Genomic DNA, 16,298 nt, shown 5'->3' with positions numbered 1-16,298 from the left:
GGATGATGCAGCTGGAACAGACAAACAGGAAGACTTCAAAATTGCCCCTTTTTTCTTTGTTGTGGCTTGATATGCTACAGTCAATATTATATTAAGCACAGCTGTTACTGAAGGGCAAGAAATAAAAACTATCATGTACATAGTCTCTATCCTCCATGGTTTGTTCCCTTTTCATTTGACTATTTTCATTTTCATTGTTTTCTGTTTTTCTTTATTCATTCCCTCATTCCTTTCCCCCTATCCCAAGGTTCATTGTTTCAGAAGTCCAATGTGCCCAAAGAAAAGACTGATTTGGGAATGCCATGTAAGTTCAAGTTTTCTGTTTTATCACTGAGCATTGTTCTGTTCTTATCATGTTGGTTTTAGTTTTTTTTTAAGAGAAATAGAATTATGACTTTGTTTTTTTTTCTGTCTGTCCTTTATAAAAGAATGTCTGGCAGTTCTAAGCTGCAAATTCCCATTGAAAATCCCATAATTTAAGCTCTAAACACAACATATTGAGAATTTTGCTCTATTCTCAGTATGTGTTACAGCAGGTATTTTCTGATTAGCATCCCATTTTTTGAGTATAATAAAAAAAATGCTGCTGAGATTAATTATAACGGCAGGTTAAACTTTTTCAATAGATTCCTTTTTTGATTGTTAGATCTTTGTAAAGTTTATACGTTTGTAAAATAGTTTACAAGAAATGATGAAAGGATCCAGGATTAGGTTTCAAGAGAAGAAATAAGGCATTTCCCGCTGCCTTAGATGATGATGACAAAGGTATTATTCCTTCTTTCATTTGTGCTTCCTGAACTCGATAAAGTATGAAAATTAGTTCATACTTGTACTTGGTTATTACAAACTGTACATAAGAAAAATAAAAAATAAATAAAATGACTCTTAATATATTTATATTAAATCAATTGAACATATAATAACATAATATTTTTGATTAGAAACACTGAGGGGAGGTAAAATTAACTAGAAATGTACTTGTCTTTCAATGTTATTGTATTATAATGTTTCTGAATTCTACAGTGAAAACAAATAAAAATTGTACCTCTAACTACCTCTGATCTCTATATAAAAAAATATTGTTTTGTTTCATTTGATTCTGCTTAAACAGTCTGATTTCTCATCTTCGTTTCTATTGGATACTTTCACCTCAGTTACTTAATGACCATCATTTGTCATGAAAAATGAGAACTGTGTTTAATAGTCCATCTAACAAATAGTGGCACTTAAAAAGGCATTTATAAATCTTATCATCATACTCTGGGCTTTGGATTTTGGCCGCTTAAACCACACATGAATGTCAAACAACTCACTATTCACACCAAATGTGGCTAATATAACATAAGCAGGTAAAACGTAAAGGCAAGTAGACATTTGTTTCCTAAAAATTGAATGTCTTATAATTTTAGACATGAGGCATAACTATACCTGAATGCTAGTGTTAAAACTTATTACATCAGTATAAATAAAGACTGGATTTTTTTTCTCATCTGCAAATAAAGCAGAAGATGTATTTCACAACTCAACCATAGTTTTTTTCTCCATAAATTATTTTAAATGGTAGAATTTTGTTCTCCCCTATTTAAATGCCACTTCTACAGCCCTTGTTTTGTGGGAGAATAAACTGCAACTTTTGTTTTGTTGCCAAAATTAACTAATTATTTTACTATAGTTCTAAGCACCTTGTATTTACAAGAAGACTGGAGCTCCAAAATCTCATTTTTGATCAATACTGTCACTAACGAAGCGTGACATTTAAACATGTGCTACCAAATAATAAGAAATAAATGTAAATGTTAAAAACAATTACAGAAATGTTACAGCAGATATGCTAAAATTAGTCTAAAAATGTGATTGGATGAAACAAAAGCAGATCAGAATTCATATAGAGTTTTGGCACATTCTGACCTTTTCTCTCTTTTCTTCTCTTTGTGACCTTCTATCATTCCCCCCCTCTGTTTCTGTCTATCTCTTTTAGTAAGTCTGACAGAAAAAGACGCAATTAGGTAAAAATGGATGACACAGAATACAAGGTGCAAAGGGGAAAAGGATCCTGCCATTAGTTATTACTGTGTTTTCTTCCTGCTCTCATTGGAGGAGCCCTCATTTTATCTGTAAAGCAATAAGTGTCTGTTACATGCTGTAATGATTACAGGGTGATCAAAGGGTCAGGTGACACACTCTCCGGTTTTTAAAATGAACCTTCCCGCACCAACCCTTCTCTGGACCTTGCCACTCACAAACACATTTATATGTTTATAAATGGGGTTCAGGCCAAGTCATCCTAAATAGTGGGAAGTCACTGACTGACTGTGAAAGCCACTGTATCTAGAAGCATGTCAGGAATGACCTCCAACTAAGTAAAGTAACTGCCAAGAGTGACAGAACTCAATGAAGAGGAGACAGATGAAGAGTCATAATGGATGATCCATCTACAGTACTTCAATCCCAGGAGAAGGTTGTGAAAGACAAGAAGGTCCAAAAGAGATTCCCTTTAGATTCAATTTATATTTTTTTCTCTTGTTAGGTAGTTTAGCACCAAACAGAAGAAAGTTTTGGTTATACTTAAACAGCAATAACAAGAGGAAGCAACATGAGAAGCCCAACTAAATACCACTGACTGCAGGGAGGAAGTGGAAAAGATGTCGACTGAGATGGCAACAGTGGTGCCAGAGGTAATTGGAGCTCTCTGGGCTTTGACCCCTGCAATGGTAGAGATGCTCCAGCAGATTCCAGGAACAACATCTGACATTTCTGTCAAGAAGACGTCCATCTAAGGAGCAGTTCCTGCTGAGAACCACTGAGAGTCCAAGTATTTGATATGAAGAAATGTAAAAACGGGAAATCAGCAAGCATCTCAGATTAGTGAGAGGAGGTGAAGTCTGGCCATTGAACTGGATATTTTAGTGATATAATATTTTTAGTACTTTTGGATTCATGTTAAAGGGTCTGAAGAAAGTAAAACTGTTTATGTCCCCACTAGATAGAATGACCTGCCACAAAGGCTTGTCTACAGTGTCTTTATTGGACTGTCTACAGAAACACAATGCAATAGCTCAAGGAGAGTTACATTACATTAGCATTGTCACACAAAGCCTGAGATTTAATGAGTGCACATACTAAGTTTTTTGCAGTACTACTTGTGTCTTTAGTGACTCTCAAGTGGCTCCATCCTTTATTTTTTGGCACCAACAAGCGATCCCACATTAAGTTTCTCTCACTTTCTCCCTTTCTTCCCTTCAACAGTTTCTTGAGGCAGATATGTCCGTCAGGGATGCTGTAGGGGTGGCGTTTGCATGTTTGTGCCAAGTAAGATCAAAAAAGGCAGTTGAATCCATTTCAAGGAGTGATTGTCCACAGCCCTGCTTTGGATGCAAATCAAAGAACAGAAAGACAAAAGCTAATCTGAATTATCCATGTTTCCCCCTTGTTTAAATCCTCTCCGTAGCAGTTTGGACTTACTCCGAGAATGACAAAAAGCTCAGCCAATCGATAGACAGTGATCTGTGCTGACTGAGGAGGATCTGGGGCTTCTGTTTCCCCAACCCACGTGTGTAATTGACAGCATGTAAGCAAATCTGTCTGCACATTTATAGCCATCAGGTTGTTTATTACTGCTATGTACACTTTGAAAAACCATACTTATGTGGACATAAAGAGATAATATGAACATGACTGGATATTACTTTCAAAATACCAAATTCATTTCATAAGTTAACAATTTGATTAAATATTAATTATGTTTTTTATTTCTATCAAGAATCATGTTTTTTTGGTATGAAAAAAAGGGTTTAACTGAACTTGTGACAATTATACACAGATATAAAATTAGTAGTAGCAGTAGTGATGGTAATCAAAAGCACTGTAAACAAGTTTGGCTGTACTTCACAACGAACAGAAAATGTAAATTAAACTTTTATATTTTTTGGTATAAGTGTAGGGTTTTCTTGTACAGTTTGAACAGTGCTGTGGAAATACTAATAAAAAAACAGAATCTACAATAAATATAGACATCTGATGCACTTGTCTCAAAAGAGCCAATCTAGAGGCAGTTTTTAACACCTCTATTTTTCAACATTTGAAAGGAAATGACATCACACCAAAGATTAACTAAGATGACAAAGATAGCATTTCATAGAAATAACCCCCATGTATTTAACAGGATTTTAACATTTTCCTGAAAATCCCAATTTGGTTACATTTTTTAAAATTTGAAACACTTTGAGCTAAATAAAAGAATTGAGTTACTTTTGTAACCAGCCCCCTGTGGTTAACAGATGAACTGCACTTGCTTCCAGTTTCTGTTGTTAATTAAATGAGCTTATGTTTAGTTGCCAAAGGCTAGAAAAACGTTTTCTTCTTCACTTCTTCTTTTTCTCATTAATGAAGATGCTCTCATATTTTTTAGCCAACAAAATATTTTTAAAAACGTGAAAATACATTTCAGACAGAAACTAACAAATGGGCTCTTACCAACTATTATTACATTTAAAAGTGTAATATGCTGAATTGCTGAGAAAACTCTTTCGATTAACACAGTTGTGTGAGTGTGTATATGTTTGTGTGTGTGTGTGTGTGTGTGTGTGTGTGTGTGTGTGTGTGTGTGTGTGTGTGTGTGTGAGCTCACGTCCTGACTGGTATAACAGAGCATTCAGCTTCCTGTAGAGAGCTGTCAGGTAGCACTTGCTGGGCTATCACAGATGGGATGTTTGAATGTTTCCTCCCTTCCCAGGTGATTTATTCTCTATTCAATTCCTCTCTGCTGTGTCTACTGAGAGACACATATTTTTCATCTAAATCCAATTTATCTGGTCCTGCTGGTGAGAGCCTGAAACATGAAAGTGTTTGTCAGGCGGAGAAGAGGAAAAAGCTCAGGAGATAGTCGACTGGAGTAGGAAAGTTTACATGGCTGTGTTAATGTGCATGCACCCGTCTGTGCATCAGTGGCTGCCAATGAGGATGAACATGACTGTGCAATTAGCAACTAAACAAATTGTGCACTGTTCTTTCTACATGTAAATAAATGCAATTTCAGCAAGAAAGAAAAAACACTATATTTATTGTACTTTTCAGGAGATTGTTGTGTCCTTTAGTAATTACACATTGGATTTGCAGGAGATAAGTTAAATACTATGCACTAACCGGCCACTTTATTAGGTTGGACCCTCTTTTGCCTTCAGAACTGCCTTAATCCTTAGTGGCATAGATTCAACAGGGTGCTGAAAACATTCCCCAGAGAGTTTGGTCCATATTGACATGAAAACACGATGCAGTTGCAGCAGATTTGTCAGCTGTACAGATGTTTGATGCTAATCTCCCGTTCCACCACATCCCAAAGGTGACCTTTTGAGTTGAGTCTGGTGAATGTGGAGGCCGTTGGAGTACTGTGAACTCGTTGTTACGTTCAAGAAACCAGTTTGAGATGATTCCAGCTTTATGACATGGCGCTTTATGCTGCTGGAAGTAGTCATCAGAAGATGGTACGCTGTGGTCATAGAGGGATAGGCATGGTCAGCAACAATAGTGAAGTAGGCTGTGGCATTGGAACCATTTTCAACTAGTACTAAGAGACTCAAAGTGTGCCAAGGAAATATCCTCCACACCATTACACCACCAGCAGCAGCTTTAACTGTTGATACAAGGCAGGATGGATCCATGTTTTCATGTTGTTGACGCCAAGTTTTAACTCTACCATCCAAATGTCATAGCAGAAATTAAGACTCATCAGACCAGACAACATTTTTTTCCAATCTTCTGTTTTCCAGTTTTGGTGAGTCTGTGTGAATTGTAGCCTCTGTTTCCTGTTCTTAGCTGACAGGAGTGGCACCTGGTGTGGTCTTCTGCCGAAGCCCATCTGCCTCAAGCTTGGATATGTTGTGTGCACACCACAGAAATGCTCTTCGTCAGACCTTGGCTGTAACCAGTGGTTTTTTGAGTTACTGTTGTTTTTCTATCAGCTTGAATCAGCCTGGCCTGGCTTCTCCTCTGATCTCTCACATCAACAAGGCATTTCCGCTCTCAGAACTGCTACTTACAGGATATTTTCTCTTTTTTGGACCATACTTTGTAAACCCTAGAGCTCAGTTTGAACTGCTGTAGATCGTCTTAATCATGTCTACATGCCTAAATGCATTGAGTTGCCGCCATGTAATTGTCTGATTAGAAATTTGTGTTCATGAGCAGTTGGACGGGTGTGTCTATCAAAGTGAAGGTCGTTATCTTAAAGTAACCTTTTTTTGAAGACATTTCCAGTTAATGTTGTCCTTTTTATTTATTAATATGCATCATTTTGCACAGCTGTACTTTTCTGTAAATCAATGTACATGGGGATATAATTAATAGTTGATGCAATGTTTTCTAAATATAGGAGTCTTCATTTATTTATTGCATTGGTTACAACTAAAAGAAGTATTCAGGAAGGTTTGCAAAAACATTAGGACAAAGTGAAAGAGACTTACAAAGAGTAAAAAGAAAACATGTTGGTTTCCAGCAGTTCTTTGTTCGTTTTTTTAGGCAGGTAGGGGGTTCGAGAGAGAGACTGCGTTTCAATCATCCACAAATCAAACGGAAGGATTCACAGAAAGGGGTATTTTGTGAAGGGAGAGAATAATTTCAAGGAGGTGGAAATCAAATTAATGAACAGTGAAGAATAAATTTTGGGGTCCCCTGGCATTAAACAAGCCTAGTTAAAGTATCTGAAGTGTCCCAAAACCCGTCAACAGAAGTAGGATGAAGTTGAATGAGTGTAAAAGTGACACTTCTTGTGGTTGTTCAGGCAGCACACACAACCTGAAGTTACACCATTTGCAGTCTAAGTGGAACCATAATAAATATTCCCAAAATACATGGGGATGATGATTATAATTAAGAAGAGGGAGTAAGTTCTTAAGAGGATTATCAAATAATTTTCCCCCTCGCTAAATGAAAAGGCCTATCATACGTTAGTGCGAAAGTGGCATCTGTGAATATACAGCCAGCAGATTCAAAAAGAAATAGAGGTTTGTGGTATGTTGCATAACCTGTTTGAAGTAAGCCTCGAGGATTTATGGCCACTTCTTCAAGTTTGATGTGATGGATAGATATTTGGTAGCAGTTTGTGTTAATAAACATCTTCACGCCACCTTAAATCTTGATGCCAAAGTCAGATTAAGGGTCTTAAACATAAATCACACATGTCCCATTTCCTCTGCCACAGTGTGGTCTCTTACTCTCTCTGCAAGCTAATCTGGGACGCAGCGAGACAAGTTTTCTAGGTGAGAGCGAGATTCCTTCAAAGGTAAAAAAAATGTTTAGCTATACATAAGAGCTATGATGACTCACAGAGATTGCCAGTTAGGGATTTTTACATCTATGTCAAAAAAGTTTTTCTATTTTAATTTACATTTGATCTTGACGGCTTTTTTCTTTTTTAAATTGTGCACTGCATTGATGAATATGTTTTTTTAGCAATCATAATATATTTTTAATTTGCATTGTTGAAGAACTTTCTAAAATATAAAAGACGTGTGTCTGATGCTGCAGCCCAACTATTATATAATCATAATATTTCAGAAGCTTGACCTAAAAAGGATCCATCATCACTGGAAGAATAAATTTAATTAAAAACACACACAAATACTAAGCTTTTTTTAAAAATCACAACAAAACATTTTGACTGTAATGACAATAAAGCAAGATTAAAAAGAATTTATCACACACATTTAATATTGTTGTGATTAAGTTTTATCCACTAGGCAAAAAATAAGATACCAAGTGATTTTACATACTACCAGGTGTCATCATTAGCAATTGTTGTTCACTTTTTGGAATACAGCATTAGGGGTCATCATAGTGAATCAGCTTTCACTGAGTCATACAGGTGGTTTTGCAGATATATACACATATATGTGTGTGTGTGTGTGTGTGTGTGTGTATATATATATATATATATATATATATATATATATATATATATATATATATATATATATATTTTGTATACCAGATGCCCTGTGCTTGCTGGGGACAGGGAGACCCAGACTTGTGTCATTATTAAAGCTAGAGTGCTGTAATAATAAAAATAACCCCACAATAAATGTGTCAACCATGCATAGTAATTATTTTAATGCTTTTTGTGTGAATTTCTTACTGATGTTTTTGTGACATTCTATTATTTTTTGTTACTGCTAATTAGATTGAGGTCATTTACGTTGAGTTATATAGATGCAAGTTATCTTACCTAATAGTTGCAGAAGATGTTAAGTCAAAAGATGATCCCCAGAGACAGCAGAGGTTCACAGCTCCCTCAAGTGGTAGAAGGAACAAACCTCACGAGGAGGCTCTGTGGCTGTGAGCTTCCAGCTTGGGTACATGCGAAACCTGCATGTTCGTGCGCCTCATCAAAGGATTCTCTCATGCATATTCAAGTTCAAGCTTTGTGCACTTGTGACTCGACAACAGCAAATCCTTTAGCAACTGACTCTGGCTGTTTGTTGCTAAAAGCCTGTTATCAGCCTCTCAACTTTAATGGTGGATTAAAGGAATAATTCATATAATTTTTCAGTCTTAACAGCTGCAGACAAATTCCCTCCCGCCAGCAAGCAGAAGACATGACTATGTGAGCAACGCTTCAAGTGCGAGGCTTAAAAAAAAACTTTCACAGGCACTTTCATGTTCAATAGGTAACCCTGTTTGTTTTGCGGCTTTGTAGCTGAAGTGGATTTCCTCCCTTTCTCTCTCTCTTCTCTGCTGATAGAACATCTCACTTCTCTTCTCTGCTTATGATTCATTCTGTTCTACTCATTTCTGATCACCGCCTTGCATTTCTTCCTGTAATACTTACCTTACCCACCAACGTATCTCCACTCCTCCCCTCCCTCTTTGATTATATGCTTTCTTATTAAGAGTCTTCCAAAGGGAAGGACCTTTAGGTCGGATTCATCTAAGTGCTCTTTTACTCTTTCTTTTACCCTGGCGGTTATTGGAATATTTAGAATGAAATATCATTTTGTTGTTGTTCCCTATAAAAGACGAGGACGTTGGACACAAATGGAAAAAAATGTTAGGACCCCTGTAAAATCACTTACACCCTTATTAAGTTTGAAATGAGTTCTGTCTTGTTTTAATAAAAGAATTGTTTTAAACTGTTACTTTGTGCGAAAATGAATGTCAAGAGCAAACCTGAATGTGTTCAGATTAGCCCTTTACAGCCTGTGAATACTTTGCATAGTTTGTTACTGCTGAAAACCTTTACCATTATATACATTGTTACTTTTGCCTAATGTTTAATGTAAAAAAGTAATTTCTTTCTTCTGTTTTTTTTCTTTGGTGTTCCTTCTAGCCGCCCCAAGTACAGATGATGTGGCTCTCTATGTGGGCATAGTCATCGCTGTGATTATGTGCCTGGTCATATCTGTTATCGTGGCCCTGTTTGTGTACCGCAAGACACATAGGGACTTCGACTCTGACATCATTGACACGTCGGCCCTGAACGGAGGCTTCCAGTCAGTAAACATCAAGACGGCCAGATCAGGTAAGACATGAATGGAAGAATAAAAGGCACGTGCTTTTCTTTTTCCTGTCTAAACTACAGTCGTGAGGTTGTTTTTACAAGCTAGGCTTTTTTAAAAGTGCAGTTAAGACAATTTAGCTTTTTTGGAATGATCTCAACTGAATTTAAACACAAAATTTGTAGATATTCTAGTTAAAGCAGTTTTTTGATGTTTTTTGGTACTTATTCTGTGTAGCACCTGGAGATAAAGTTGATTCTGAGTTTAGTTAATGAACTGACTTCAACTGATTGGCTTGAATTTCATTCACACTTTCAAACTTTTACTGAAGCTAAAAGTGATTTGAATCGTATGAAAATGAGTAATAATTCATTTGTGATTAAAAAATAAGTCCAAAATCTTTGGTGGTTAGGCTCTAGTCTGAAAATGATTTGTGTAGGTGGGAAATGTTTGGACTGTACATAAATGAACCCCAGAGCCTAGTTGCTGATTGCGGTTAAGGGCCAGACCATGACAAAGCATCATTCCTGGTGGAGAATGGGGTGAAAGAGGGCCAGCAAAGACAGCTGGAAATCAGAGAGATAACCAACCAGAAAATTAAAGTCCCATTCTGATCATTTTGTGATCTATTTTTAAAGCAGTGTTCTTTTTATTGTGATGATGTTTTCTGGCAAAATAAAATAAAAAAAAAGTTTTTCTCAGATGTAGTTTTAGCACAGCGGCAGTAGTTTATTAGAAATTCACCTCTGAGTTGTGGGCGGGACTGATGTTGCGAAGCAACCCCACCTCCACTTCCCGTCCCCCATCTGTTTACACGCTCTCCCACTAGCTTACAGCCCCTCATACCCCTAACCAAACATTACAGTGCAACAAATATGGTTGAGCAATATTGGAGCTATCCAGTCGTACGTTTTTTTGCCAGATGCCAGCTCAGACGAGGAAAACAAAGTGGATTTAGTCGTCTCCAAGTGGATGCATCAGAATGGAGTGGAACAGGGAGCTTGTGGCCTGCTAATTGTAGCTTCTATGTCAAAACTACAATCTTTTTCAAACAGCATTTTTATTCACACTGGTTTGAATAAAGAAATATTCAGACATTCAGTGTTCTTAAGATATGTCCTCCATCATCAGAAAAATGTTGCAAGAACATGTTAAAACCACCAATAACACCATTTTTATCAGTGCAGGGCTTTAGAGGCAAAATATGATTGTGATTGGCTTAGGAGAAAAAACAGATAATTTGGCTACGTTACTGTAGTGCTTTAAACGTTGCAGAATGAAAATCAAAGCCAGCAAATGGACCCATTTCAATTGTTTCATAGAAACCAAACGCTTCTGCAGAGATATTTTTGACGGGATTATCAGCTTTGAATTTACTTCCACTATAATCAAATGTCATCCTCATGTCTACCATCACTCATTTGTCTTGAAACTACTGTAAACTGGTGAGCGGTTTAGTTTAACCCTTGTGCTATCCTAGGCACTTTAACATTGGGAGTTGGGTCATCTAGACCCACTAGACAGTGCGCTGAACCTTTTTTCTTCGATGATTTGTGATCTTCACTGGTGTCCATGGATTACATGAAATCTTTCCACCTTTATCCACCTTTGTCATGGTAGGGATAACACGTCAATGTAAGGGTGGGGTCATCTAAGATAGCACAAGGGTTAAGAGGAAAATCCCACTGAAATGCTTTCAAATCAAACTATATCTCCATTGGCGGAGTAACCACAGATTCTGAGCAGATATTTTGCTCCAGCGTGATGGTCTCTGCATCATCCTTCCCCTCTGGAAAAGCTCTACTCTTAAGAGCTCTTTTTCAAAGTCATCCAAGAGAGATGGATGGGCGCATAGGCATGAAAGTTTCAAAGATAACTATGAGTATAAAAATAAAGTTTAATAACAGATGTGACCATGTTTCCATGTAAATAGCCGTACCTGTCTCATGCACTTCACAGCTTTTATGTTGGTGTCATTTTGTGGTGTTCCTCAGCCTCATGCTGTCATTCTCTGATGGTTTGGAATAATCTGTCTTTTCCAGATACTGCTCTCCTCCATCAAGGAGTTTCTCTGTCAATCCCCCTCAGTCTCTCACTCTTTTTCCTCTTGCTTCCATCTGCACACTCAAGGCAATCAAATTTCCTGTTTATCAGCATCTACCTCTCTTCATCCTGCTCTCGGCGTCTCACTCTTTACTCAGCTGTCTCTCCATCCCTCTCCCGTCACAGTGACTCCAACTATAGCCGACACTCCCCCAGTGTTTGTCTTCCTGTTAAAATGGAGCTATATTTTACTCTTGGCTGTCGGTGCTGTCATTTCTCCTTTCTGCACACATCCACACAAACTTAATAGCTAACTGGAAAAGCCAGAAACAGATGGAGATTTGGAGGAGTCAGTCCTCAGATGACATTCAATTCTGGCTTTTCTTATTAGAATTTTCATTCTTCAAGTAAAAGATCCAATATACTGAGGTTGCTTAAAATCATAAAACAGATATTAGTTTAACTCTTTGAGTGCTCGCTTTTTCATAACTTCTTTCTTTTCCATCATCTACAACAGTGAAGGTCTCATTTATCTTTTCTAACTTCCGTATGTTAAGTAAAAGTCACGTTAGATTTTTGGCATAATTTGGCGGAGGGTTTGACTTATACTCAGGCGCGACTTATATGAGATTTGTTTTTAAGAATAATATCACACAAACAGGCAGCATCCAACTGCAGCAGGTTTATAAGCTCAGTCAAAAGTCTGCATAGCTAAATCAGGGTCAGGCAGGCAGGGGTCAGCAACGAGCATGGGAGCATCAAAGGAGAAACAGGAAAGTCAGGGTCCAGGTGAGATTTGAGGCAGGTGGCAGGCAAACCGAGTCAAACGAAGTGTGATTATGACTGGAAATGCTTCCCGCTGGTGACCGGGGGGGGGGGATCTGACTTCTAGTGTGACTATCAGTATTTGCAACTGACAGCAACGGAGAAGAAGAAGCGCCGCTCAGTCTCACGCCATGTTTGGTGGAATTGTCCCTAAGCGACACAAAGGATAAATTTAACAGATTTAGTGATTTGAAGTGATAAAGAATTAATTTGACTTGTTACCATGTTCATTATGATTATTATGATTATTCATTAATAAAGATTAAAAATAATTATTTAAAAATGAACTGTTGATTGACACATAGGTCATGTGGAGTTCTTGTGGTCACCTGTGGCTGCATAATTAAAATTCAAATCACAGTATTAAGCGAAGACATGGGAGAGAGGTCAGCAGGGACAAAAGGGAAATTGGTAAACAGCGAGGAAATTATTATCGTACATGTTCAGGGGTGAGCATCTCTGCATGAGCTGAGACAGGTTGACATTTTATCTGTAAAGAATTAGGATGCTTAAGGGACCATCTCTGATTACTATTAATGAAGAATTATGTCCTTGCTTCTCTCTCCGCGGTTTTCCGTTAGTTGGTAATTAAATTTCAGCAGGGATGAGTTGGCAGGAATATCCGCCGGCTCCAAAGAGCAATGGCACAAAGAAAGAGAAAGTGGAAAAGGTGATATGTGACCGGTATGTCTCAAATAGAGGAGGACAAAAAAAAGAACATACAGGGAAGAAAAAAAAATCCTGACATGAACACAGCTGGATTTGTTCTCAGTAGGTAACTGGCCTCCTTGCGATCAAAGCAAAATCCGTCAGTTTGGAGGAATTTAATTATGGATAGGGTTCCTGCTTCAATAAGCAGTGTATGCATGTGAGATGTGGCACCATGAATTAAAACCCAGAGTGAACAAATTTGTATATAAATCAAAGGACTAATATATATTTTAAATTACCAGTCTTAAAGAAACAGCTGATGCATAAACATCATGTCTCGTACTGCGTGGTTGTGGATCATATTCCCATGATTCACATTCATGTTGCACAGAGGACCAAAACAGTATGCATCAAAGAGAGAGAGAGAGTGGGAGGGGGGGGGGGTTAACCTGTTCTTATAGAACTTTAAAGAACACATTGTTCCACACAGGTGGAAAGATCTGCTGAAAGCAGTCACAGCGAGGCGCATCCTTTGAAGCTCATGGCCCACCCAGCATTTAAGGAGTTGCTTCAACACTTTGTTAGATTTCTTCCTTTTAAAAACGGGTGAAATAATATTCATCTGTTTATTTGATTTTGTCCTAATCATTAGAAATGTGTAAAATCAGTATTTTATTTATGTATTTATTTATTTTATGATTTGGTTGCTTCTAGTTTTCACATTCTATTTAAAGTATGATATTTCACCAAAATGTTGGCACAAACGTTGAAACTAGCTATATGTGAATCTTCCTCTTTCGGCTTCTCCCATCAGGGGTCGCCACAGCGAACAAGTCGCATGGTAAACTTGGCAATGTTTTACGCCGGATGCCCTTCCTGACGCAACCTTCTCAAACCGGGCTTGGAACCGGCACAGGGGTAGAGAAGGGAACAGGGAGCAGCCCGGAGTTGACTAGCTATATGTGAATGTAAACAATAAAGACATTTTTGTTAGACAATAATTATTCAGTGAGATTTTGGCCCCAAAAATAACAACAAAAAATGTGATAATGTTTTAAAAGGTACAGCATATAGCATAGAGCAGTATCTCTCTTTAGCTTTTTCATCATCCAAAGTTAAAATGTACCATATGACAACCTATTTGTTTACTATTAGTTGATTAGTTGTGCAGTCTATCTATAATTGGTTGAACTCCTTATATGTGGACTTTCTAGGCCACATTCCTTGCCTGCTTTATCTTCACCTCCTCCCACACCTGTTTCACCCTTTCATTCTAAGTACATAAAATGTTAAGCGTCATCCCTCGGTTATCTCCCTTTGATTTCACATAAGTCTTCAATTGTTTCATTTTCCTTCTTCCAGCTGATCTTCTAACAGCTCCTCCTGATTTGACTAATGCGGCTGCCATGTACCGCGGTCCGGTTTATGCCCTCCACGACGTGTCGGACAAAATCCCAATGACCAACTCCCCTCTTTTGGATCCGCTTCCTAACCTTAAGATCAAAGTCTACAACTCATCTGGTCTGGTCACACCCCAGGATGACCTCGGGGGGGACTTCACATCTAAACTCTCTCCTAAGGTAACAGTGCTGTTGCATCACATTGTGGGTTCTTTTTTATGTTCTTGCACTGTAAAATCTCTGCATGCAGTTAAACCAGTTTTATTCTGAAAGAGCCCAGAGAGAACTCAAACTGCTCTATCTATCAAAAAACAAAAGCACACACTATTTGTGACTGTGGCTCAGTGGCCTAGTTTTCTTTCTTTGCTCTGTGAGCTACATTTCATGCACATGAGCAGCAGTTGTCACAAATAGAGATGAAACCCCTCAGTTTCATCACAGCACCTGTCCTGAGGCCATACAAGTGCTGAATTCCCTGCCTTTGAGCTTGAAAGTGCAGCAGCACCTTTTGATGACGAGATGCATTATTTTGCATGTTTTTTTTGTTGCTCTTTTGAACCTCATATTGTTGCTGACCTTCACTTCGAAAACTGAAGGTCTGCTTTAGCTGTAGCTGTGTTTGTTTCCTGAATGCACTAAGAAAACGTTATTTTCTGTTGCATCTATTGTGAGATCTTTCACTTGCATATGTCAACAGAAATATTCAAAACATAAAGCAGGTTAAAAGATCACAGATCTACTCTGGTGCACATTTAAATCAATTGAAAGTCCTGCAGGATACATTGAAATCTTTATTGTTCTGCGCAGTACACAATAACCATCAGCAATAATTTAAGAAATTCCCATTAAAATGAGCAATAGGGGTGCTGTTTCTGAACTTTCCTTCAGAGAAACTAAATTTTACAAATATCAAGCCCAGCTTTATGCCTTAACCTTGTACCGTATCCTTGTCGTTGGATCACTTTGGTCGTGTTTCCTCTGATTTTTAGATCACTCAGTCCCTGTTGGAAAACAGTGATACAATGAACCTTCGCAACCAGAGCTTAGCCCGTTCTCGAGACCCGTCCTGTACTGCTCACGGATCCTTCAACAGTCAAGGAGGACACCTCATTGTGCCAAACTCTGGTAAACTTTGCACAAAAAACACAGACATCAGTATTGATTCTTTTGTTTGATTGTGAGATTAAACTGTTTCTATAAAAATCTCATTTAAAAGTTTTACAAACATTTCAACTACTATTTCTACTCATGCACTCACTTTAAATAGAAAGCCGATGTTCTTAACATATTTATTAAAGTAAAAAATTGTATTCACCTTTTGGCATATTGCTTTAGAGATTTTCACGCCAGATGCCCTTCCTGACACAACCCTGTATTTTATCCGGGCTTGGGACCGGCACAGGGGGACCCAACAAAAGGGATCCAATCTTACCTTTCTTTGCCGTTGAGAAGTTTCTTTTTTCTTTAGGATGGGAGTGATTGGTTAAAACTTAAAAGAAATAAGAGTAAAGTCTGTGAAAGTAATGGTCTACGAAGGTTTTATTTTAAAGATGCCCTAGAAGGATCAGTCATGAATAAGGTTCAATGACAGCAATTTCAAATTCACGTCAATTCACGGGATCAGGAGAAACAAGAATACACAGCTTTTTCTTCCCCCTACTGCAGGGGTGTCAAACTCATTTTCACTGAGGGCCACATCAGCATAGTGGTTGTCCTTGAGTTTGACATATGTGCCCTACTGGACTGATTTGACACCCGATCCGGTGATTTTTCAAAATGAAAGATTTCTCAAAATAAAAGATCGGTCAGACTGATAATAAAATGAGTACAGTATTGAATATTTCTTCAGCGGACCGGCCTTCTTCCATTGATTTTCTTAACCCGCTATATC

General features: G+C 37.9%; 1 protein-coding gene across 2 annotated transcripts in view; it reads left to right on the top strand.

Moving 5' to 3' along the window:
* Positions 1–16,298, top strand: part of LOC101174433 (netrin receptor UNC5C) — a 199,128-nt gene that overhangs the window by 164,289 nt on the left and 18,541 nt on the right. Inside the window, exons 8-11 of one of the 2 annotated variants that reach the window (XM_011479047.3) lie at positions 248–304; positions 9,320–9,511; positions 14,370–14,587; positions 15,397–15,532. In XM_011479047.3, coding sequence (XP_011477349.1) covers positions 248–304; positions 9,320–9,511; positions 14,370–14,587; positions 15,397–15,532 — 603 coding nt within the window. The remainder of the gene's footprint in view (positions 1–247; positions 305–9,319; positions 9,512–14,369; positions 14,588–15,396; positions 15,533–16,298) is intronic. The other variant, XM_004072344.4, reaches the window with a different exon arrangement.

Source organism: Oryzias latipes, chromosome 9 (assembly GCF_002234675.1).
Source record: "Oryzias latipes chromosome 9, ASM223467v1".
Classification (NCBI taxonomy): Eukaryota; Metazoa; Chordata; class Actinopteri; order Beloniformes; family Adrianichthyidae; genus Oryzias; species Oryzias latipes.
The sequence above is the reverse complement of the archived record's forward strand: the minus strand, read 5'-3'. Positions and strand labels throughout refer to the sequence as shown.